The 21339-nt window shown below is 42.1% G+C and overlaps 1 protein-coding gene across 2 annotated transcripts in view; it reads left to right on the top strand.

The window, feature by feature from the left end:
* MAPK4 (mitogen-activated protein kinase 4) overlaps positions 1-21339 on the top strand; it is a 100854-nt gene that overhangs the window by 75665 nt on the left and 3850 nt on the right. For both annotated transcript variants that reach the window (XM_060761256.2, XM_067464655.1), the window contains 2 exons: positions 3769-3913; positions 18623-18784. In XM_060761256.2, the coding sequence (XP_060617239.2) occupies positions 3769-3913; positions 18623-18784 (307 nt within the window). The remainder of the gene's footprint in view (positions 1-3768; positions 3914-18622; positions 18785-21339) is intronic.

The raw sequence follows: 21339 nt of genomic DNA, 5'->3' as shown, positions 1-21339 counted from the left end.
AGCTCTCCCTCTGTTCACAGATTGTGAGCTTCCCATTGAAAGAAGTCAGTTACCAGATTGTGGTGTGTGCATGGTTTGAAGTGGTTTAGCAGATTGTGAGGTTTGCATTGCAGAGCTCCACCAAACCAAAATGCCCCACCCTCTTGGATAGACCACATCAGCTCTAGATTTTTACATATGGTTTTCTGTGGGTGAGCAGATGGCGACTAATGGATGACATATGTTCTGTATCAGAAACTAGAGCTGATGTGGTCTATCCAATGCAATTTTCTGAATCAGCACCCCAAATAACCAAACCAAATCTAAAGCTGACCAAAACCAAATTACAACAGCAAAACAGCAGAGAGGAAACAACCACGCACATCTTAACACCTCTCAACAAAAGATTCCCTCAGGCTCAGCCAGGCCTTTCAATGCTAATGAAGGTGGTCAGTTAAAACATTCACACCTAGCTCCAGCAGAGAAGAGCTCTTTGCCCCACCCCAGTCATTCCACAGATATATAAACCCATTTTCCTAATTCCAACAGACCTCACTACCTCTGAGGATGCTTGCCATAGATGCAGGCGAAATGTCAGGAGAAAATGCCTCTAGAACATGGCCATATAGCCCAAAAAAACCCACAAGAACCTAGTGATTCCAGCCATGAAAGCCTTCGACAATACACTGACCAAAACCAATTCGTAACCCTTTTGGTATTAATGTTGGAGAGTGGTCCCTGGTCAAGTGGTCCCTGGTTAAAAAAAAAAAAGGTTGGAAACTACTGTTTTAAAACATAGGTTGTCTATCTAAAAGGTGTTTCCCATGTTGTGTGTAATAAAGTCATTAATATAATACAGTTTTACTCTTTTACTGTTTTATTTAAATCAGCTTTTAAAAAATGTAAAGTATTTCTTTGCTTTTTTGCTGGTTATTTGAGTTACTGTTTACTGGGAGTCTACTGTATAGAGCTACCAAAAATATCATCTGTATGTGTTGTAATGATAATTTGATTCAAAATGTGCTGGTTTCAAGGAAGATGCTTGCGTTGGCTGCTAGAAATAATGGAAGTCTAATGGATGATTGCATATGACAGACTGGCTTCCAAAAGGTTTTTGTGTTGCTGAAATGGACTCATTAATCAGATTAACACAGCTGTAAAATGGTAACGGGAACAGAGAAGAACGGTTGCAGGGATGAGGCAAGCTCTTTAAGAGATTCTCAACATCCTTGTTATATATTGGGATAATCATTTTAAGAATTTCAATTGGAAGGCATTTGCTTTGAATCTGTTTACAATGTAATGTTTGCTATTTTGAGTGCAAGCCGTGTTGCAGCTAGTGGGTAGAAAATGGAACATTTTTTTAAAAACCAAACAAGTAAGGAGAAGTGTGCAGACTGTAATTTTGAACACTAGAAGTGTGTGAGAGAGTCAATATGGCATCTGGGGATGCATCTACAACACCTTAACTGACTCAATACAATGGACTCCTGAGATGTAGTTTGGTCAGGCACCAGTATTCCTTGGCAGAGAAAGCCCAAGACTTTATAAAACTCCAACTTCTTGGATTCCATAGCATTGAGTAATATCAGTCAAAGGTTTGATCCCCCATTTTGGCCATGTTGACAGAAAAGACACATCATGTGATGGTAGTAGTTTGTGTAGGACACGCTATGCCAGTGGTTCTCAACCTTCCTAATGCCGCGAACCCTTACTACAGTTCCTCATGTTGTGGTAACCCCCAATCATAAAATTATTTTCTTCTCTACTTCATAACTGTAATTTTGCTACTGTTGTGCTAGTACGGCTGTACCAAAAGCTCCTTTTCTTTCTTTGAGTGTTTGCATGTATTCCAAAGTTCCATGCATTTTGCAATAACGTGGCTTCCCTTGGTTTGCAATTATAGGGCCAATGACCCGTCAATCATTGTTAAGTTTTGGTTCCGCCCCTTTCCCCAGGGCTTTGGGAGGAGATGGAGCCATTTTAGGTCAGTCTTGCATTGGAAAGCTTAGCTACAGGACATGGATTAGTTCCACCTGTAGAGAAGCTTCGTTTCTCACAGCATCCGGGGGAAAACAGTTCCAAAGGACTCCAGCGGGAGAATCTACAAAGCCTTGACTGGTAGGTCTACTCGGGACCCAAAAAGCAGTTTGGAGCCGGGAGTAGAGCCCACACCAGCAAAGTTTAGAAAGTAGATTGCCCAAGGAGGGGTTAAAAAGGGTTTTCCTCTTAAAGAAAAGAAACAGTTCACGAAGCCAGTTGCCTGTCCCTTGTGGACAAGATTAAGAAAGCCACCAGTTGATTCAAAGCCTTGAAGCATTTGTTTAATTTGTTGAAGAATCGTCATGTAAATATCTGATATGCAGGATGTATTTCCATTCACTGGACCAAATTTGACACAAATACCCAATACGCCCAAATTTGAATACTGATGGGGTTTGCAGGGGGAATTGATTTTGTCATTTGGGAGTTGCAGTTGCTGGGATTTGTAGTTCACCTACAATCAAAGAGCATTCTGAACTCCACCAATGATGGAATTGAACCAAACTTGGCACACAGAACTCCCGTGACTAACAGAAAATACTAGAAGGGTTTGGTGGGCATTGACTTTGATTTTTGGAGTTGTAGTTAATCTCCATCCAGAGAGCACTAAGTACTCAAAGAATGATGGATCTGGACCAAACTTTGCACAAATACATGCCCAAATGTGAACACTGGTGGAGTTTGGGGAAAATAGACCTTGACATTTGGGAGTTGTAGTTACTGGGATTTATAGTTTACCTACAATCAAAGAGCATTCTGAACCTCACCAGTGATAGAATTGGGCCAAACTTCCCACACAGAACCTCCACTACCAACAAAAAATATTGTGTTTTCTGATAGTCTTTCATGGCCCCCTGACACCCCCTCACAACCCCCCCCCCCCCAGGGATGCCGACCCCCAGGTTGAGAAACGTTGCTCTATAATAATAGAGATGCTGTCAAATGGTCCAAATAAATATAGAAGAGGGTGGTTTACATGGCAGAAGTAGAAAGATGAAAAAGGAACTCTTCCAAGTTTGTGTTGTTGTGATTACAAAAAGAAGTTTTAGCCAGGCCAAGTTGATCTTTTTGTTAAGAGGATTGGCTGGATTGACTGGGAAAGGAAGATTGAAGAGGATTATCATACTTTGGCCCTCCAGATGTTTTGGACTTCAACTACCACAATTCCTAACAGCCGAACAGAACAACAACAGAGAGGAAACAAACAACATCTAATCACCTCTCAACAAAAGATTGCTCTAGGCACTGCCAGGCAATCAAATGCTAATCAAGGTGGTCAGTTGAAACATTCATACCTAGCTCCAGCAGACAAGAGTCCTTTGTCTCACCCTGGTCATTCCACAGATATACAAACCCTTTTTCCTAGTTCCAACAGACCTCACTACCTCTGAGAATGCTTGCCATAGATGCAGGCGAAACGTCAGGAGAAATGCCTCTAGAACATGGCCATATAGCCGAAAAAACCTACAACAACCCAGCCGATAGGCTGTTAGGAATTGTGGGAGTTGAAGTCCAAAACACCTGGAGGGCCAAAGTTTGACCAATCATGAATTAACCTCTATTGCCTCCATGTGATGAGAATAGACAGTCTTAAAAAGACATAGAATTGAGTTGCCTCAATCAATCTGCATTCAATCTGAAAGCATTGTGAGATGCAAGCATTGAAGACAAAATGTTAACTCTGTTCTGTAGTCATTTGGTAACTGATGACAAAACTGATCAGAGATCTCTCCTTTATTCTTTCAGGGTTACCTGTCGGAAGGCTTGGTAACAAAATGGTATCGATCTCCTCGTTTGCTCCTGTCACCCAACAACTACACCAAAGCGATTGACATGTGGGCAGCTGGTTGCATTTTAGCAGAGATGCTTACGGGAAAGATGCTCTTTGCTGGTAAGTCTTTAGCCCTCCCCTTTTTGACCTTCTTGCTTCTCTCTTTGGTGGAGCTTTTAGTATGTGGACATTTCCTGTACGTTCTTATATACTTATGAACTGCCAATATAGTGATTCCAGGTTAAGACTAGGGCTGGATTAACACTACCATATAATGCAGTTTCAAAATGCAGATTAACTGTATAATCCAGTTCAATACCATCAATCTGTGTTCAATCTTTTTGTTTTGTCATGTCAGGAGCGACTTGAGAAACTGCAAGTCGCTTCTGGTGTGAGAGAATTGGTGGTCTGCAAGGACGTTGCCCAGGGGATGCCCGGATGATTTTATGTTTTTATCATCCTTGTGGGAGGCTTCGCTCATGTCCCTGCATGAGGAGCTGGAGCTGATAGAGGGAGCTCATCTGCCTCTACTCGGATTCGAACCTGCAACCTGTCGGTCTTCAGTCCTGCTGGTACAGGGGTTTAACCCACTGCGTCACCGGGGGGTCCTATCTGAAACGGCATTATATGACAGTGTAGATCCAACCTAGGACTGTGGGGAAGCGGGGTTCAAATCTTCACTCTGTCCCCATCTGAACTGATATATAGTACAATTTCATAAAAACTGCATTATGAAACTGTATCATATGGCAGTGTAGGCGGGACCTCGGCCATGGATAAATCTTACCAAGAAGACTCCATGATAAGATTGCCCTAGGCATGCCATAACTCACAAATGACTAAAAAATGCACAATAACAATGCACAGTAGAAACATATGGCGTGCGAAATCTTTACAAATCACATTGTCTGTTTGTGGCTTGCTGGTATTGCTAGAAATCTTGTCATTCAATTTACAATTTTTAAAATAACAGAAGAAGAAAAATACAAACTTTTGGTCCCCATTTTGAAAATATTTTTAAAAAACATAAAAGGCGACAGGAAGATGCTTTATTTCACACATAGTTCACGTCTTTACCAATCCACACACTGTCTTGCTAGAGAAAGGATATGCCATGCTGATGATCAGAAAAGAATAAGGTGTTTACTCTTTGTTATGCAGAGCAACATATATACAGCCATGCAGGACCGTAGCCAGGATTTTGATTCGGGGGGGGGGGGGGCTGAGTTTTTTTTTGGGGGGGGGGGGGCTGAGTCTGAGTGAAAGAGGGTCTAGCTTAGCAAACCTTTTGTATGTTTACCCCAATACCCCCATGCATATGGGATATATTGAGCATGGTGATCAGATCATGATATGAATAAACATAACAGTTTAAATAATGTACCAGTAAGGCCTTTTTGCAGACCACTATGAGAATTTCGGGGGGGGGGGCTTCAGCCCCCAAGCCACCCCCCCTGGGTGCATGCCTGCAGCCATGTGAACAGTTGGATTGAATCACACAATTACCTTTGAGAGAGGTTCAAATGTTCCTTGGGTATCCATGTCAATGATCTTTTTCCAGCAGCTCAGAAGCAGAAAATATAATAACTTGTTTTGGCAAGCTCCTGCAAAGAAAAAAAAAATCTAAACATGTAACTGTTGCCAAAACTCCCAGGCTCAGCTAGCCTCTCAGGCATGGCCCAACCAATCAGCTTCATGCTTTGCTTTTTCAGTTAACACACTCACCAACTGATTTTTACGTGCTCCAACAAAGGTACACTCATATACAGAATGTACAGATGTGTTTCCCAATTAAAAATTCACAAATAGATGTGTGATGGCAATAGTGGCTGGAAGGGAGTGAGTACAAAGGCCTTAGTGCAAGTTTTGAACAGGTTTGAAAGTTGGAATCTGAAACTCACTTTTGTTTGGTGACTTTTTGTGAAATGTTGCATGGAATGCCATTTTTTCCATCGATTGTAAACTCCTGGAACATTTCAGACTAAGGAAACTCATAGGTCCAGGTCCTGCCTTAGCCTTTTTATTTAATTACCATGTACATTTGCCAGAAACTCCTGGGATAAGGTCACCATCCATTGGAAACAACTTGAAGGCACATACCAACAACACATGTGCACCCCCATAATCTTTTTCAGGGTGAGGAGCTTGAAACTGGTGCCATATCTTTGGTGGAAAGTGCTAGGAAATTCTGACCCCAAAGACCATTTTCTCGGGGGAGAAAGACCCCCCCCCCCAAACAAGAAGCTGGTCATCACTGCTCTGTACCACAGTCACTGCAACCAGGCCTTTTAGGGTGACATTATTTTGGCCAACCAACAGTTAGAATCTATTATTAATGAAGCTTATTATATATTTAGAGAAAGCTGTGCACAGTTGCTTGCTAAAGTGTCAACATCCTGCAGCCTTGCAAAATAAATAATAGGCTCTGATGGTATAATAATAATGGCAGAGAAGAAAGACGGATGGGTCAAACTGAAAAGGAGGGACGCTTATTTGTTCTGTGGCATCAGGGGGTGCATTTGATGCCTGGATAAATATTAATGGTCCCTTTTTCCAGCTGTTGCATAGAGACTCTGCCAGCAAGCTTCTAGCAGGTGAGGAGGCCGCCGGTTCTCGCTGGAGTATTTTCTTTTTGAGAAGCCCTGTGGGTGAAACTGCCACAACGAAAACAGGATATTTCTCTCATCTTTTAGATGAGGTTTCTGTAAAGTTATGAATCCCACAATATTTTAAATAACTTCCTTCCCCGCAGAATTCAAAGGGCTGCCTTGCTTGAGGTGCTGCTTTTGAATTGCATAAAGCAAAGGAAAAGCATCATCAGCAACAATCAAGGACATAATATGTGTTTGCTAGGCATTGTCTGAGATCTCTTGTTTATGTTTCTGCTTTTTCATTCAAGGAGAGTGTTTGAAATGAAACGAAAGGTGCAGTCTGGATGGGGGGTTGGTGGAATAAAACTGATCTGAAGTCCCATAGGGAGTTTACCACTGTATGAAAATAATGTTAAGGAACAAAAGAGGACGGATTCAATAAAGGAACCCACAGGCCTGAGTTTGCAAGACCTGAGCAAGGTCTCTTGGAGGTCTTGTTCATGAAATGAAATTGACTTAGGCTGTTGGAACTGGGGAAAAAGGGTTTATATATCTGTGGAATGACCAGGGTGGGACAAAGGACTCTTGTCTGCTGGAGCTAGGTGTGTATGTTTCAACTGACCACCTTGATTAGCATATAATGGCCTGACAGTACCTGGAGTAAACTTTTGTTGAGATGTGATTAGATGTCCTTGTTTGTTTCCTCTCTGTTGTTGTGCTGTTGTAATTTTAGAGTTTTTTTTAATACTGGTAGCTAGATTTTGTTCATTTTCATGGTTTCCTCCTTTCTGTTGAAATTGTCCACATGCTTGTGGTTTTCAGTGGCTTCTCTACGTGGTATGACATGGTAGTTATTAGAGTGGTCCAGCATTTCTGTGTTCTCAAATAAAATGCTGTGTCCAGGTTGGTTCATCAGGTGCTCTGCTATGGCTGGTTTCTCTGGTTGAAGTAGTCTGCAGGGCCTTTCATGTTCCTTGATTCATGTTTGGGCAATGCTGCGTTTGGTGGTCCCTATGTAGACTTGTCCACAGCTGCATGGTACACGGTAGACTCCTGCAAAAGTGAGAGGATCCCTCTTGTCCTTTGCTGGACGTAACATTTGTTGGATTTTCTTGGTGGGTCTGTAGATAGTTTGTAGATTATATGAGTCTCCACTGCCATATAATCTGGGATAAACAGATAATCTGGGATCACATCCTGGGATATAAGGGCAGTGTAGAAGGGGCCTTAGTGTGAAGTAGAAACCCTGGTGTTGTGACTCAGCTGGACTCACAGAGTGATGGTGTCAATGGTTCTGATGGGGATGATGAGATTCAGATTCAGAGCCAGATGCAAAGCAAGGATATTCCTGTGTTAGAGGAGGAAAACCAGGACCAGGGGGCAGAAGTTCAGTTGTTTCCCACAGCAAGGGTTGACCCTGGGGAAAGTGAAACTACTGAGAGTGAGAGCCAGGTGCCTGGTGAAGGGAGGGAGGATGCAGGAAGGGAGGATAGTTCTCAGCCACCTAACCAGGGATTTGACCTTGATGGGGTCGGTGGTTTAGATAGAGCTGATCGATTGGAATTGAAAGTGCGATGGAGTGTCAGGATCACTGGGAGGCAATAGAGAGAGGCCCAGGGCCACAGGGATGCTTTAATGTTGTCCAAAGAGTATTAAACAGACTTTTTGAATGTGCCTCAGTGTCAGAGCAACTTTCTGCTTCAACCAAGAGACTTTGGATTTATCTTGCAGCTTCTCATGCTCATGTTTCAGGACTTTGTCATGTTCTCATGGGACTTTGCCTTGCTATCCTTTCATGGATCTTGTTTGCCTATGACTTTGGATTGATCTTTTGAAATATACTTTTGCCTTTTGAACTTTTTATCTTTTATTTTAATAAAACTATAAGGACTACTGCTGGTGTGTTCTTTGGCGTCGTAAGCAAGGTGGTTCTACTCTGAGGTGCGACACCCGGTAGCTGATCCAACATGGTCCTTCTAATGCAGACAGAGTAAAATAATAAATAATCTTGACTTGAGTATAAAGCAAAGGGGACTTTTTCAGCCTAAAAAAGGACTGAAAACTAGGCTTAAACTCAAGAATATGCAGTATTTTGGGGGTCCTCCCTCACATCCTGCTCTTAGACCTTTTCTTTCAATTTTTAATACTTCTCCACCCCTTGAAATCCATCTGAGTTTGCTGATGACACTTTCTTGCGCTTAGGGCTGCTGTTTTAGCTATATAAGCAATAACACCCACCGCTGAACTTTGGAGACAGAAGGAGTCATACTGTTTTCGTATGCGCAGGTTCTATTTTCTGTCATAGCTAATAACTCTCAGTACGCTTCCCTTACAGCAGGATTAAGCTCAGAGGAGGAAGGTGTGAAAATTGGAGGATGAAAAAACAGCGATTTAAGATGCACAGATAACATCCTCTTACTGACAGAACGTAATAAGGAGGAGGAGGAGGAGGAGGAGGAGGAGGAGGAGGAGAATGATGATGACTCCGTCTGATTACTGATAAAAGTGAAGAAACAAAGTGCAAATAGAGGGTTGTACTTGAATATTTAGAAAAGAAAAACATTGAGCCTAGAAGATTTACAGAACTGTAAAATGAGCCATAAAGACATCAGAACTATTGCAGATTTTCTATACCTTGGCTCAGTCATTAATAGAAATGGAGATTATACTTCAGAAATCAGAAGAAGGCTAATGGGTTCTCTACTTGGACTAAAAAAATGTACTTACTTCATAGGCATGCTAATCTTGACACATAACGCCCATGATGGCTAATTTCCAGTAAATCAAGAATTGGAAATGCAGATCAGCACCTAAGAAAGAGTTGCTTTTGGCAGAAAGAAACATGACTGGTTAAGGAATTACTGGGGTCACTGCAGGACCAATATGGATCAGGAAAATGTGGTACCCAACACAATCAGTATAGAGAAGCCGTAAGACTTAGAAGGACATCAATGGATGAAGAACTATAATAGGTCCTTGAGTGTACCGCTTTAGTATGAAATATCAATGTTCTAATCATCCAAGCCACAGTATTTTCAATTTCTATGTATGGATGTGACAGATGGACAGTGAAGAATGGAAGAAATTAACTCATTTGATGCCAAAGGAGAGGGGTTTTTTGATACCACAAAGACAAAGAAATGTTCCTTGCAGCAAATCAAGCCTGAACTCTCAGGAGAAGGCGAAAATGACTGAACTGAAGCTATCATACATTGGACATAGTGTGGAATGAAACAGTTTACTGCAAAATATGATCCTTAGTAAAGTAGAAGACAGTAGGAAAGAAAAGCTACTTTATAATACAATGGATTCAGTCATGGAACAACAGGGTCTCTCATTCATAGGGTTGCCCAATCCAATCAATTCATAGGGTTGCCCAATCCAGCCCAATCCAACAACAACAAGATTTGAATATACACACATATACATAGCTATTCCGATAGTGTGAAGCAGCATTTCTCAACCTGAGGGTCAGGACCCCTGGGGGAGTTGCCAGGGGGTGTTAGAGAGATCGCCAAAAACTATCAGAAAACACAGTATTTTCTGTTGGTCAAAGGGATTCTGTGTGGGAAGTTTGTCCCAATTCCATCATTGGTGGAGTTCAGAATGCTCTTTGATTGTAGGTGAACTATAAATCCCAGCAACTACAACTCCCAAATGTCAAGGTCTAATTCCCCCAAACTCCACATTTGGGCATAATGAGTATCTGTGCCAAGTTTGGTCCCGACCCATCATTTGAGTTCACAGTGCTCTCTGGATGTAGATAAACTACAACTCCATAAATCAAAGTCAATGCCCACCAAATCCCTCCAGTATTTTCTGTCGGTCATGGGGGTTCTGTGTAGGAAGTTTGGTTCAATTCCATTGTTGACGGGGTTCAGAATGCTCTTTAATTGTAGATTAACTATAAATCCCAGAAACTGCAACTCCTGAATGACAAAAACAATCCGCACCCAACTCCACCAGTATTCAAATTTGGGCATATCGGGTATTTGGTTCAGTGAATGAAAATACATCCTGCATATCAGATATTTACATGATGATTCATAATAGTAGCAAAATTATATTTATGAAGTAGCAACGAAAATAATATTATGGTTGGGGGTCACCAGAACTTGATGAACTGTATTAAGGGGTTGCAGCATTAGGAAGGTTGAGAACCACTGATGTAGAGGATCACCACAGAGAACAGGAATACATATAAAATTCAGATTATTTTTCAATCCATTTTGGGTGGGATGGTTTGTTTGGGGCTTGGATCATAGGGCGCAGCATGCCTCCACATTCTTCAACCGCCCTCCCAGAGACCCCCAGCAGCAACCAGGGCTTGTACATCAAGAACTGTTGTCTTACACAAATAGTGAAGTGTTTTCACACCATGCTGAGGACATGCTTCTCCACCCAAAGAAGCTACGGGGAGCAGGGGGAGTAAGAGGTGGAAAATGCTTTTTATCACTGTATCAGATTATTTTTTTAAACACAAGTCGATTCCTCCTGTGAGCAAGGCAGAAGGAATGTGAGGCAAAGGAAAGGCACACACTGAATTGTGTATCAAAACATTGAATGGACCCGATCCTGGAACAGTGTACATCAGTCCTTCCCAACCTGTTAACTTACCAATGCGCTGGTTGACGTACAATTCCTATAGACCACCTTGCTCAAAAACTGGGGGGAAATACAATTTTCTAACCCCTAATCATTTTGGTCTCCCCCCCTTTTCACCTCAGAAACCCCTTTGAAATGTGGCAGTCAGAGCAATATAGTATTTAATGTGAGGTTTCACCATAGTTTTGTATTAAGGCTAAAAGATTGTCACTTGAGCTTGAAGATATTTATAAGCAGCACTTATGCTCGAAGATGTGAGAAAACTGAGATAGATCCATGATATTAGTATTCCTACACCATAGTTGCATGCCTCCTTTCCCCCTGAGATGGTAGGTTGACTTTTGTGAGCACATATTTGTATTCTTAAAGAAAAAAGAAGATCTTGATAGTGCCTGGTGCCGTGAAGTGGAAGAGTTTTGTGCTTTGCGCAAAGAAAAAGTCTGAGCTTTTTCTTTCTTTCTTAGGGTAAACATGGATATATCTGGATTGAAACCTTAATGTGGGAAGTCGGAGGGTTTAGCCTATTGTTTCTGGCATTGCCGTTCCAGTCCAGATCGACAACATAGAATTTTAAATGCAGTGATTAATTCAAGACAATTGATCACTTGAAGCATGGTGGGGTGGGGTGGCAATCTAATGTGTGACCACAATTGAGAACTAAAGGTTAAAGTTCTCTTCTTATATATCCTCCTGTTAGAGCAGTGTTTCTCAATCTTCCAAATGCCGTGACCCCTTAATACAGTTCCTCTTGTTGTGGTGACCCCCAACTATAACATTATTTTGTTGCTACTTAATAACTGTAATTTTGCTACCATTATGAATCATCATGTAAATATCTGATATGCAGAATGTATTTTCATTCACTGGTGCCTAAAGACCTTGGCCTGCACTTAAACACAATTGGCGCTGGCAAAATTACCATCTGTCAGCTGCAAAAGGCCACCTTACTGGGATCTGCATGCATTATTTGCCGATACATCACTTGGGAAGTGTCTGACGTGTGATCTAATACAACAGCCAGCAGAGTGATCTTGTCTGCTGTGGACTCATCTTGTTGTGTTTCAAAAAATAATTAGAATCATAGAATCAAAGAGTTGAAAGAGACCTCATGGGCCATCCAGTCCAATCCCCTGCCAAGAAGCAGGAATATTGCATTCAAATCACCCCTGACAGATGGCCATCCAGCCTCTGTTTAAAAGCTTCCAAAGAAGGAGCCTCCACCACACTCCGGGGCAGAGAGTTCCACTGCTGAACGGCTCTCACAGTCAGGAAGTTCTTCCTAATGTTCGGATGGAATCTCCTTTCTTGTAGTTTGAAGCCATTGTTCCTTGTCCTAATCTCCATAGAAGCAGTAAACGAGCTTGCTCCCTCCTCCCTGTCACTTCCTCTCACATATTTATATGGCTATCATATCTCCTCTCATCCTTCTCTTCTTCAGGCTAAACATGCCCAGCTCCTTAAGCCGCTCCTCATAGGGCTTGTTCTCCAGACCCTTCATCATTTTAGTCATCCTCCTCTGGACACATTCCAGCTTACTAATGTGTTCAAGGAGGGCTCAGGGTGGATTCCAGCATATAGAGACAAAATACAAACATTCAATGCCTTGAAACAATGAAACACAGATACACAGAGATAAAGGTAAACACTTAATCTCCAACTCTGGGGGGTGGTGCTCATCTCCATTTCTAAACTGAAGAGCCTGCATTGTCCTAAGACAACTCCTAGGCTATGTGGGCAGCATGACTGCATGGAGTGCCGTTTACCTTCCTGCTGAGGTGGTTCTTATTGATCTACTCACATTTGCATGTTTTCGAATTTCTAGGTTGGCAGGAGTTGGGACTAACAGTGGGAGCTCACCCCATCCCATGGATTCAAACTGCCAGCCTTCCGGTCAGCAAGTTTAGCAGCTCAACGGTTTAATCCATTGTGCCACCATGCCCCTTTAAGGTTTTTAAAGAATAATGAAGCGTGAGTGTGGTATAGTGGTTTGAGTGTTGGACTATGACCTGGGGACCAGGGTTCAAATCCCCATTCAGCATTGGAAACCCACTGGGTGATCTTGGTCAAGTCACACCCTCTTAGCCTTAGAGGAAACTGATGGAAACCCCCCCCCCCCCTCTGATCTTGCTAGGAAAGCTATGTGATGGGATTGACATTAGTCTGAAGCTACATGGAGGCACACAAAACAAAAAAGGAGAATGATCCTATTTTATTAAAGCAGCTTTAACCTCCTGGAGTGAAAGGTCTTGGGACTTGGAGATAATCAAGCTCAATAGCTTTTTCATGCTTCAGTTCTCCCAAAATGCAACCCAGGGTAGTTTCTTTCTTTCCTCGTAGATTCAGCATTTGGGAGCGTGGATGCAATTCCAAGAGATGAAGCCTCCATCTGGTTCCTGGGCAGCTATTAGAAGCAGGACATTGCAGCTGCTAAAATAATCATGAACAAAGATATGAGTTTGTTAATTATTTAGACAGCATTAATGAGATTCCAACAAAGCAAAAACAAAAGAGTATTGTGGTAGTTATACTGACTGTCTGACTTGGGCATTTTTAGCTAATGGGCCTTTGGAGGAAAGTAAGTTGCGTAGCCTAATGAAATCCTCTCGCCTTACTTTTGTCCTCAAGTGTTGATAGTGGATGGTTTGTGTTGGGAGCTAATTCCAAAAGTTTGGGGAAGAAGAGCATGCATAGATGACCCGCTCAGCATCATCACCTCTGTTTTCTCATCTTTTAACAACCCTTTTTTGTGAGTCCTTTATAAAACTACGATGATTGAATGAAAAGTAATGCCTCCACCTTTGTAACTCCTCAACAGATGGCAGTACTGGTATGCGGTAGGTACTGGCTTGTTCAGTAGACTCTCTTCTACAGTTCCATTTTGGCCGGAAGCCTTCGCATTGAATGGTTATGTTGCTAAAGTACAAAGTATGGAACCCTGCGCAGACAGTCGGTCAATGCGACTTAAGAAACGTGCAGTCATTGAATTCTTGACAGCAAGCTGTGTATGGTGGTTGTGTTGATATGAGTACTGTGCGTCATTGGGCGAGTAAGTTTAAAGATGTTGAGGATGGGAACATCTGACTTCCGTGACAAAGAGTTGGACGTCCTGTGACAGCAACCACTGAGTTTCACAAGCAAAAGGTTGACAGATTGATTCAGGACGATCGTCGTATCACTCAGAGAGAAATTTCAAGCATAATCGGTATTTCACAAGAATGTGTGGGTCACATTATTGCTTTGCTTGGCTATTGGAAGATAGATATTGGAAGATAGCTGACGCCTAAAATGAAAGTGCACAGACTTGAAACATCAGAGACTGGATCTCACCACCATACGACATCCCCCATACAGTCCTGATTTAGCACCATCTGACTTCCATCTGTTCCTAATAATGAAAGAAGATCTGCAGGGACATCATTATACTTTTGATGTTGAGAGAACTGTGAGATGCTGATTGCAGAAACAGAATGTCGACTTCTTCCGTGACAGCTTCAGAAAACTTGCTCATCATTGGCAGAAATGTATCCAATTTTCTGGTGATTATGTGGAAAAGTCAATAGTGGTAGTTAAAGAGCACATTCTAAGGATTATTTCTGCATTTGATTTATTAAAATATTCCCATCCAAACCCGAGTAACGAAGGTGGAGGCATTACTTTTCATTCAACCCTTGTAGAGTCAGAATGGTGGCTTTCCTTGTAAGGAGACACCTCCCAACATTTCACGGATGAAAAGTGTAAAATGTGTGGCCAAATTGGGACATTTTGAGGGAAACTAAAGAAGAGGGATATGGCAGATAATTAACTGGGCATGTCCCTATCAAGTAAAGACCATTTGAAGGAACATAGGGATCTTGATTTAAGGAACAGGGAATTATCATAGGATTTCCCATTTGAGATTTTTGTGTCTTAAGGTTGCCAGCTCAAGATTATCTCAGGCACTGAGGTTTCAAGGCCAAAATCTGAGACCTAGGTATCATCTCTTGTAATAGTCTAGGGATCAAGCACTGGTGAAGTCATTAAACATGATACGTTAAGCAGAAACCACCATTTCACAAAGTATGTCATTAAGAGGAAAAGTATAATCTCTTAAGTGAGAAAATACACTGTATATAAATACATGCACTCCTTTCAAGGCAGTGCTCTCACTCTGAGGGCGCTTCCAGACAGCACTAAATCACTGGTTTTAAACAGGGGCAAAAATCCCGGGACTTCAGAAGAGGTGCACATATAGACCTGTTGGTCCCAGGATTTCTGCCTCTGTTGGCTAGGCATAATGCCACAGGATTTCTGCTGGAAACTTCTGTGGATATGCGGATATGCAGAGAATCACTGCAGCAAATCACTGCAAAAGTTCCATTCTTTGTCCTGGACAGGGAAACTGTGCCCTCCAGATGTTTCATGAAGTATCTGCCACACAAACAAAGTTTACGGGGTAGGACCACTTCTGGCCAAGTCAGCACTACACACTCAAACAGGAACACACACTTTCAAGACAGAAACAGAACTTTGTCATTATTGACACTTTTTAGAGGCTGGCTGCCAGGCCTTCGGTCCAGACAGATTTGGTTGTGTACTTGTGGCATCAAACAACAGGCTGCTGTTCCTGGGTTATACATGACCGTTCCTGATTGCTCTTCTTGTGAAACGATGTACAACGTTGACTAGGGGGCCACAACTTTGTCCTGGCCAGAGAAAAATGTGCTCTCCACATGTTTCATAAAGTTTCTGGCACACAAACAAAGTTTCATGTTCTACTCAACTGTCCTTTTCTTTTTCGAAACTGACCAATCAGGAACAAATATCTAAAACACAGGAACAAACGTAGATAAAACTTCCCGTGATTTCGGAGTGCAGGTACATACAAACATTCAGAGATGCTGATATTCAGCTCAAAAATGCAATATTCCCACACCTGAAAACCTTGTGTTTTTTGCCTTTTGTAGCAATTGCTTCCTTGTTTTTGTAGCAATTGTTTCCTCGTTTTTGTAGCAATTGTTTCCTCATTGCTGTGAAAGCTCCTGGGATAAAAAATACTGTCTGGACAGGCCCTGTGATGCCTTCCCCTTCACCTTGACCTGAAAACTGGAGAAGATGAGTTTGAAACTGTAGTCTGGGTGAAAAACAGGGTGCTAATCATGGTATTCCCTTCTCCACAGTAGCTGTTTATTTTATTTTTAAAAATACCTGCAAATTGTTTCCATTCAGTTAACCTCACTTTTAATGTGACCCTGGGCTGAAATATTAGAGTCCAGAGAGAAATATTATCAATTTGTCTCCAGCCACTAGTTATTTATTATTATTTATTTAGAGCTTTTATAACCCAGTCTTCTCGACCTCTGAAGAGGGACTCAGGCCGGCTAACAGCAGAAAATTCAACACAAATATAGTAAACATAATAGCATCATAAAACATTAATACAAAATACATTAAAATACAGATCATACAATATCATACAATTACAAAAGCCAGGTCGTTAGAATAAAATCACAAATTCATCACCATCCGTCGGTGTGGTCAGCCGTTATTGACTCGATCATCGTTCTGCAAATGCTATATTCCAAAGCCAGGTTTTTACCAGCTTTCTGAAAGTCAGGAGGGAAGAGGCAGATCTAATCTCCAATGGGAGAGAGTTCCAGAGCCAAGGGGCCACCACCGAGAAGGCCCTGTCCTTCGTCCCCACCAGACGTGATTGCGAAGGTGGTGGGACCGAGAGCAGGGCCTATCTCGAGTCTGATAGGTTATTAGTTTAGTCCAGCATTCAAACTATTGCATCCACTGGCTGTCTTCCTTATGCTTATATATGTATTTTAAATTGTTCTGGAGCGCGGCATTCACATCCATCCTCTGCAATGACCAAACGCCTCTGCCACCTGGACTCACAGTTTTTTGACTGTAGCCCAAGGCAAATTTGTGGATTCTTGGACTTGATGTATTGTGAGCTGTGGCAGAGTTCTGCTTTGAGGACTCTGCTGTGATACTTGACAGTGTTGGATCTTCTCCTGGGTCATCTGCCATTTATAATGGGAAACATCCTATTAAACAAGACATTCGTCAAACTGGTAGAAAAGTTTAGTTCTTTGAAGGCTAGATTAGGGTGAATGGCTTTGCCGGTGATTTATCATGAGCACAGACAGTTGTTATCACCGTCTTCCACCTAGTGGTATGTATAGGCATTTTGAACAATGTAAGCACACAGACTTTTATTGTCTGCTATGCACTGCAACTATTTATCATTTTTGTGCAGTATTATGTTAGTGCCACTTGTAAGCTGCCTTGAGTCCCCTTTGGGGTAGGGAAAGGTGAGATATAAATAAGGTAAATAAATAAAAATAAATGAATACTAAATCTCTTGACATCCACCTCTCTCTAAAGAATCCTGAGATGGGATTAGTGCCTTTTGGGGAATTCAAGCATGAGATGGATTGTACATCTGTTTCATAATTACATAATTATTTCTAAATGTGCATCTGGAGAAATAGATTAACACAGTTTCCCAGCAAAATTGCCTCTTCTTTCCGACTCTTGTTTGGGGATGTATAAGTGGCTGTACACTATTGCTTAACATTATTGCATATTTTTCCCCAAAACATTCCTGTATTGTTGTCTGTTTGATGACTAAGTTGCAAACCCCCAACCATACTTTGAGATGCCAACATTCTTTTCGTGTTTCATTTGAGATGTCTCTTTCACTCATCCTCAGCTGATCCATGATTTTATTTTATTTATCGTGTCAGGAGCAACCAGACATTTGTATTACATTTTTAACAAAACAAACAGACAGACAGACAAAACACAAAGTTTGCAAGCTTGGTAGTTGATTAAATGTCCTTTGACCAGTATCTGGCCACTTGGAGTGCCTCTGGTGTTGCCGCAAGGCGGTCCTCCATTGTGCATGTAGCAGGACTCAGGTTGCATTGCAGCAGGTGGTCAGTGGTTTGCTCTTCTCCACACCCGCATGTTGTGGATTCCACTTTATAGCCCCATTTCTTGAGGTTGGCTCTGCATCTCGTGGTGCCAGAGCGCAGTCTGTTCCGCGCCTTCTAAGTCGCCCAGTTTTCTGTGTGCCCAGGGGGAGTCTCTCATTTGTTATCAGCCATTGATGGAGGTTCTGGGTTTGAGTCTGCCACTTTTGGACTCTCGCTTGCTGAGGTGTTCCAGCGAGTGTCTCTGTAGATCTTAGAAAGCTATTTCTTGATTTAAATAATTGACATGCTGGCTGATACCCAAGCAAGGGATGAGCTGGAGATGTCACTGCCTTGGTCCTTTCACTATTGGTTGCTACTTCCAGGCGGATGTCAGGTGGTACAATACCGGCTAGACAGTGTAGTTTCTCCAGTAGTGTAGGGTGCAGGCACCCCGTGATAATGCGGCATGTCTCATTAAGAGCCACATCCACTGTTTTAGTGTGGTGAGATGTGTTCCACACTGGGCATGCATACTCAGTAGCAGAGTAGCATAGCGCAAGGGCAGATGTCTTCACTGTGTCTGGTTGTGATCCCCAGGTTGTCCCAGTCAGCTTTCGTATGATATTGTTTCTAGCTGATCCATGATGAGGATATACACATATGAAATGCATGGTTTTAGGCTTGGTAGGTCACAACAGAAGTAAACACCATCATCTTTGCTTGTTTAGGAAGCCATGAACTGGAACAGATGCAGCTCATTTTGGAGACCATCCCTGTTTTGCATGAAGAGGACAAAGAAGAGCTGCTCAAAGTCATGCCGACGTTTGTCAACAGCACCTGGGAGGTGAAGAAGCCCTTGAGGAAGCTTTTTCCAGAAATGAACAGCCAAGGTACATTGCGTTCTGTATCTGATGGCACTCAAGGATAGGTTTTTCTGCTGAAAAAAATTGAATGCATATGCTTCAAACTCACTGTAAATTAGATTAGATAATTCCTGGGTATCAGTTTAATATTTTGTCTCCAGCCCGCTGTTGTTTGTGTATGTTAAAGAAGCACATTCTAATCCCCATATTATAAATGCCATTTCCTAATTGGTTCTCTCATAAAAACACAAAAAAGGTTTATTAAACTGCAGAAACTTTGTTTTTGTGGAACATCCTGCAGCACATTTTGTTATAGTTTTTCAATTAATATCACATAGAGTCTCAGCTAATTCAATATAGTTTGTGGGAGCCACAAAGACAAAGTTTCTTGAGTAGAACAACTACAGTAGAGTCTCACTTATCCAACATAAACAGGCCGGCAGAACGTTGGATAAACGAAAATGTTGGATAATAAGGAAGGATTAAGGAAAAGCCTATTAAACGTCAAATAACGTTATGATTTTACAAATTAAGCACCAAAACATCGTGTTTTACAACAAATTGATAGAAAAAGCAGTTCAATACATGGTAATGTTATGTAGTAATTACTGTATTTACAAATTTAGTACCAAAACATCACAATGTATTGAAACAGCTGTGGATCTGGATGCGAGGCAGACTCCTGGATGCTGGATGAGTCAAGGTTGGATAAGCGAAACTCTACTGTAACACACAATTACACACGACATAATACATTCAAACCAGGAACATATTTTTTTCAAGTTTTGTTACGGAGTATAACTTTGTTCAGTCCTGTCACAATGCTTTTCACAAGGATGGGGCCACCACAAAAAGACCGTGTTTCTTATGCTCACCAATATAATGGAACTTTGGCCCTCAGTGTGTTTTGGACTTTAGTATCCCAAAGCCCCAATCAGCATTTAAAACAAGAAAAATGTTAAAATAATTAAAGAATCACCACATCTCACTGTACAAAATCATTTAAAAGATATACAAAAGTTAAAGCAAAAGATAAGCACACATCCCAATAAGATGCCTCTCTGTATACACATTAAAAGCCTGCTTAAACAAAAAGGGCTTTTCCTGCTAGCCAAAGAGAGAAAAGAAGCACAGAGGATTTCTTCCCTAAGGTCATGTCTACACAAAAAACAAATAAGCAAGCAAACAATACTCTGCCCAAATCCAATGCTGACTGTCTTCGCTGCATACAGGAATGTCTAGTAAGTATTTTGGTTTTTTGCCCTTAACCTGACTTTACAGGAAACTCTGGAGTGTCTGCAGGCTTTGAGGCCATAGCAGCAGGAGGACTGAGTCCATTTAGCCTGGTTTGTTGCCCACATGGATACAACTGCCATATCCTTTTCCCTGCACTGATCAGCAAGGAGGAACTAGCTCAAGCATGGGCCAACTTCGGCCTTCTTCCAGATGTTTTGGACTTCAACTCCCACAATTCCTAACAGCCTTCCAGCGATTAGGAATTGTGGAAGTTGAAGTCCAAAACACCTGGAGGAAGGCCAAAGTTTGCCCACGCCTGAGCTAGAACAGCTCATTCTCTTTCACGCAAACCATTCCTTACTGATCTCATGGGTACCCATTATGGCCTCAGAAGACACAACCACAACAACCAAGCATTCTCAGGGAGCTCAGTGATGAATGGTGATGGGGACATAGATGACAAGGAAATGGACAGTAGAGCCAATGCAATCTCAGCCTGGTTGAGCACAAAAATGGGATCAAAAGGGGTTCAGCCTGATGTGTCTGGCTGCGATCACAATCAATCTGTGGTCAGTTTGAAGCACGATGCTCTGGACTGCTCCTGGAATAAGTGGCTGGTGTAGACAAAGCCATACGTTTGAGCACTAACCCCACCTACCTAGAAGCAAGCCCCTTATAATTGAGTTGCCAAGATGTCCTAAAGGCACCAGAACCCATCTAATGTTGCAAGCTAGGCAGGAGGAGCACTAGTTAGGACTTGGATGAAAGCCACAGGGAGGAGGGAGCAAGCTTGTTTTCTGCTTCCTTGGAGACTAGGACGCGGAACAATGGCTTCAAACTACAAGAGAGGAGATTCCATCTGAACATTAGGAAGAACTTCCTGACTGTGAGAGCCGTTCAGCAGTGGAACTCTCTGCCCCGGAGTGTGGTGGAGGCTCCTTCTTTGGAAGCTTTTAAGCAGAGGCTGGATGGCCATTTGTCAGGGGTGATTTGAATGCAATATTCCTGCTTCTTGGCAGGGGGTTGGACTGGATGGCCCATGAGGTCTCTTCCAACTCTTTGATTCTATGATTCTATGATTCTATGACTAACGAATGCCAGGTGCTGTGGACTATATTCCAGAAGAAAGAACTGGCAAAACCATATCTGAGTATTCTTTGAAGTTGTCGTAAGTCTACAGACAATTTGAAGGCACAGATAAGAGTGCATAGGATTGTATTAATAAACACACTCTCACATGTAGAATCATAGTTGGAAGAGACTCTCTGGGCCATCTAGTCCAACCCCCTACCATCCAGGAACAGCACAATCAAATACCCCTGACAGATGGCCATCCAGCCTCGATT

This window comes from Anolis sagrei, chromosome 2 (genome assembly GCF_037176765.1).
Source record: "Anolis sagrei isolate rAnoSag1 chromosome 2, rAnoSag1.mat, whole genome shotgun sequence".
Lineage (NCBI taxonomy): Eukaryota > Metazoa > Chordata > Lepidosauria > Squamata > Dactyloidae > Anolis > Anolis sagrei.
This window is presented reverse-complemented; position numbering and strand designations above follow the sequence as displayed.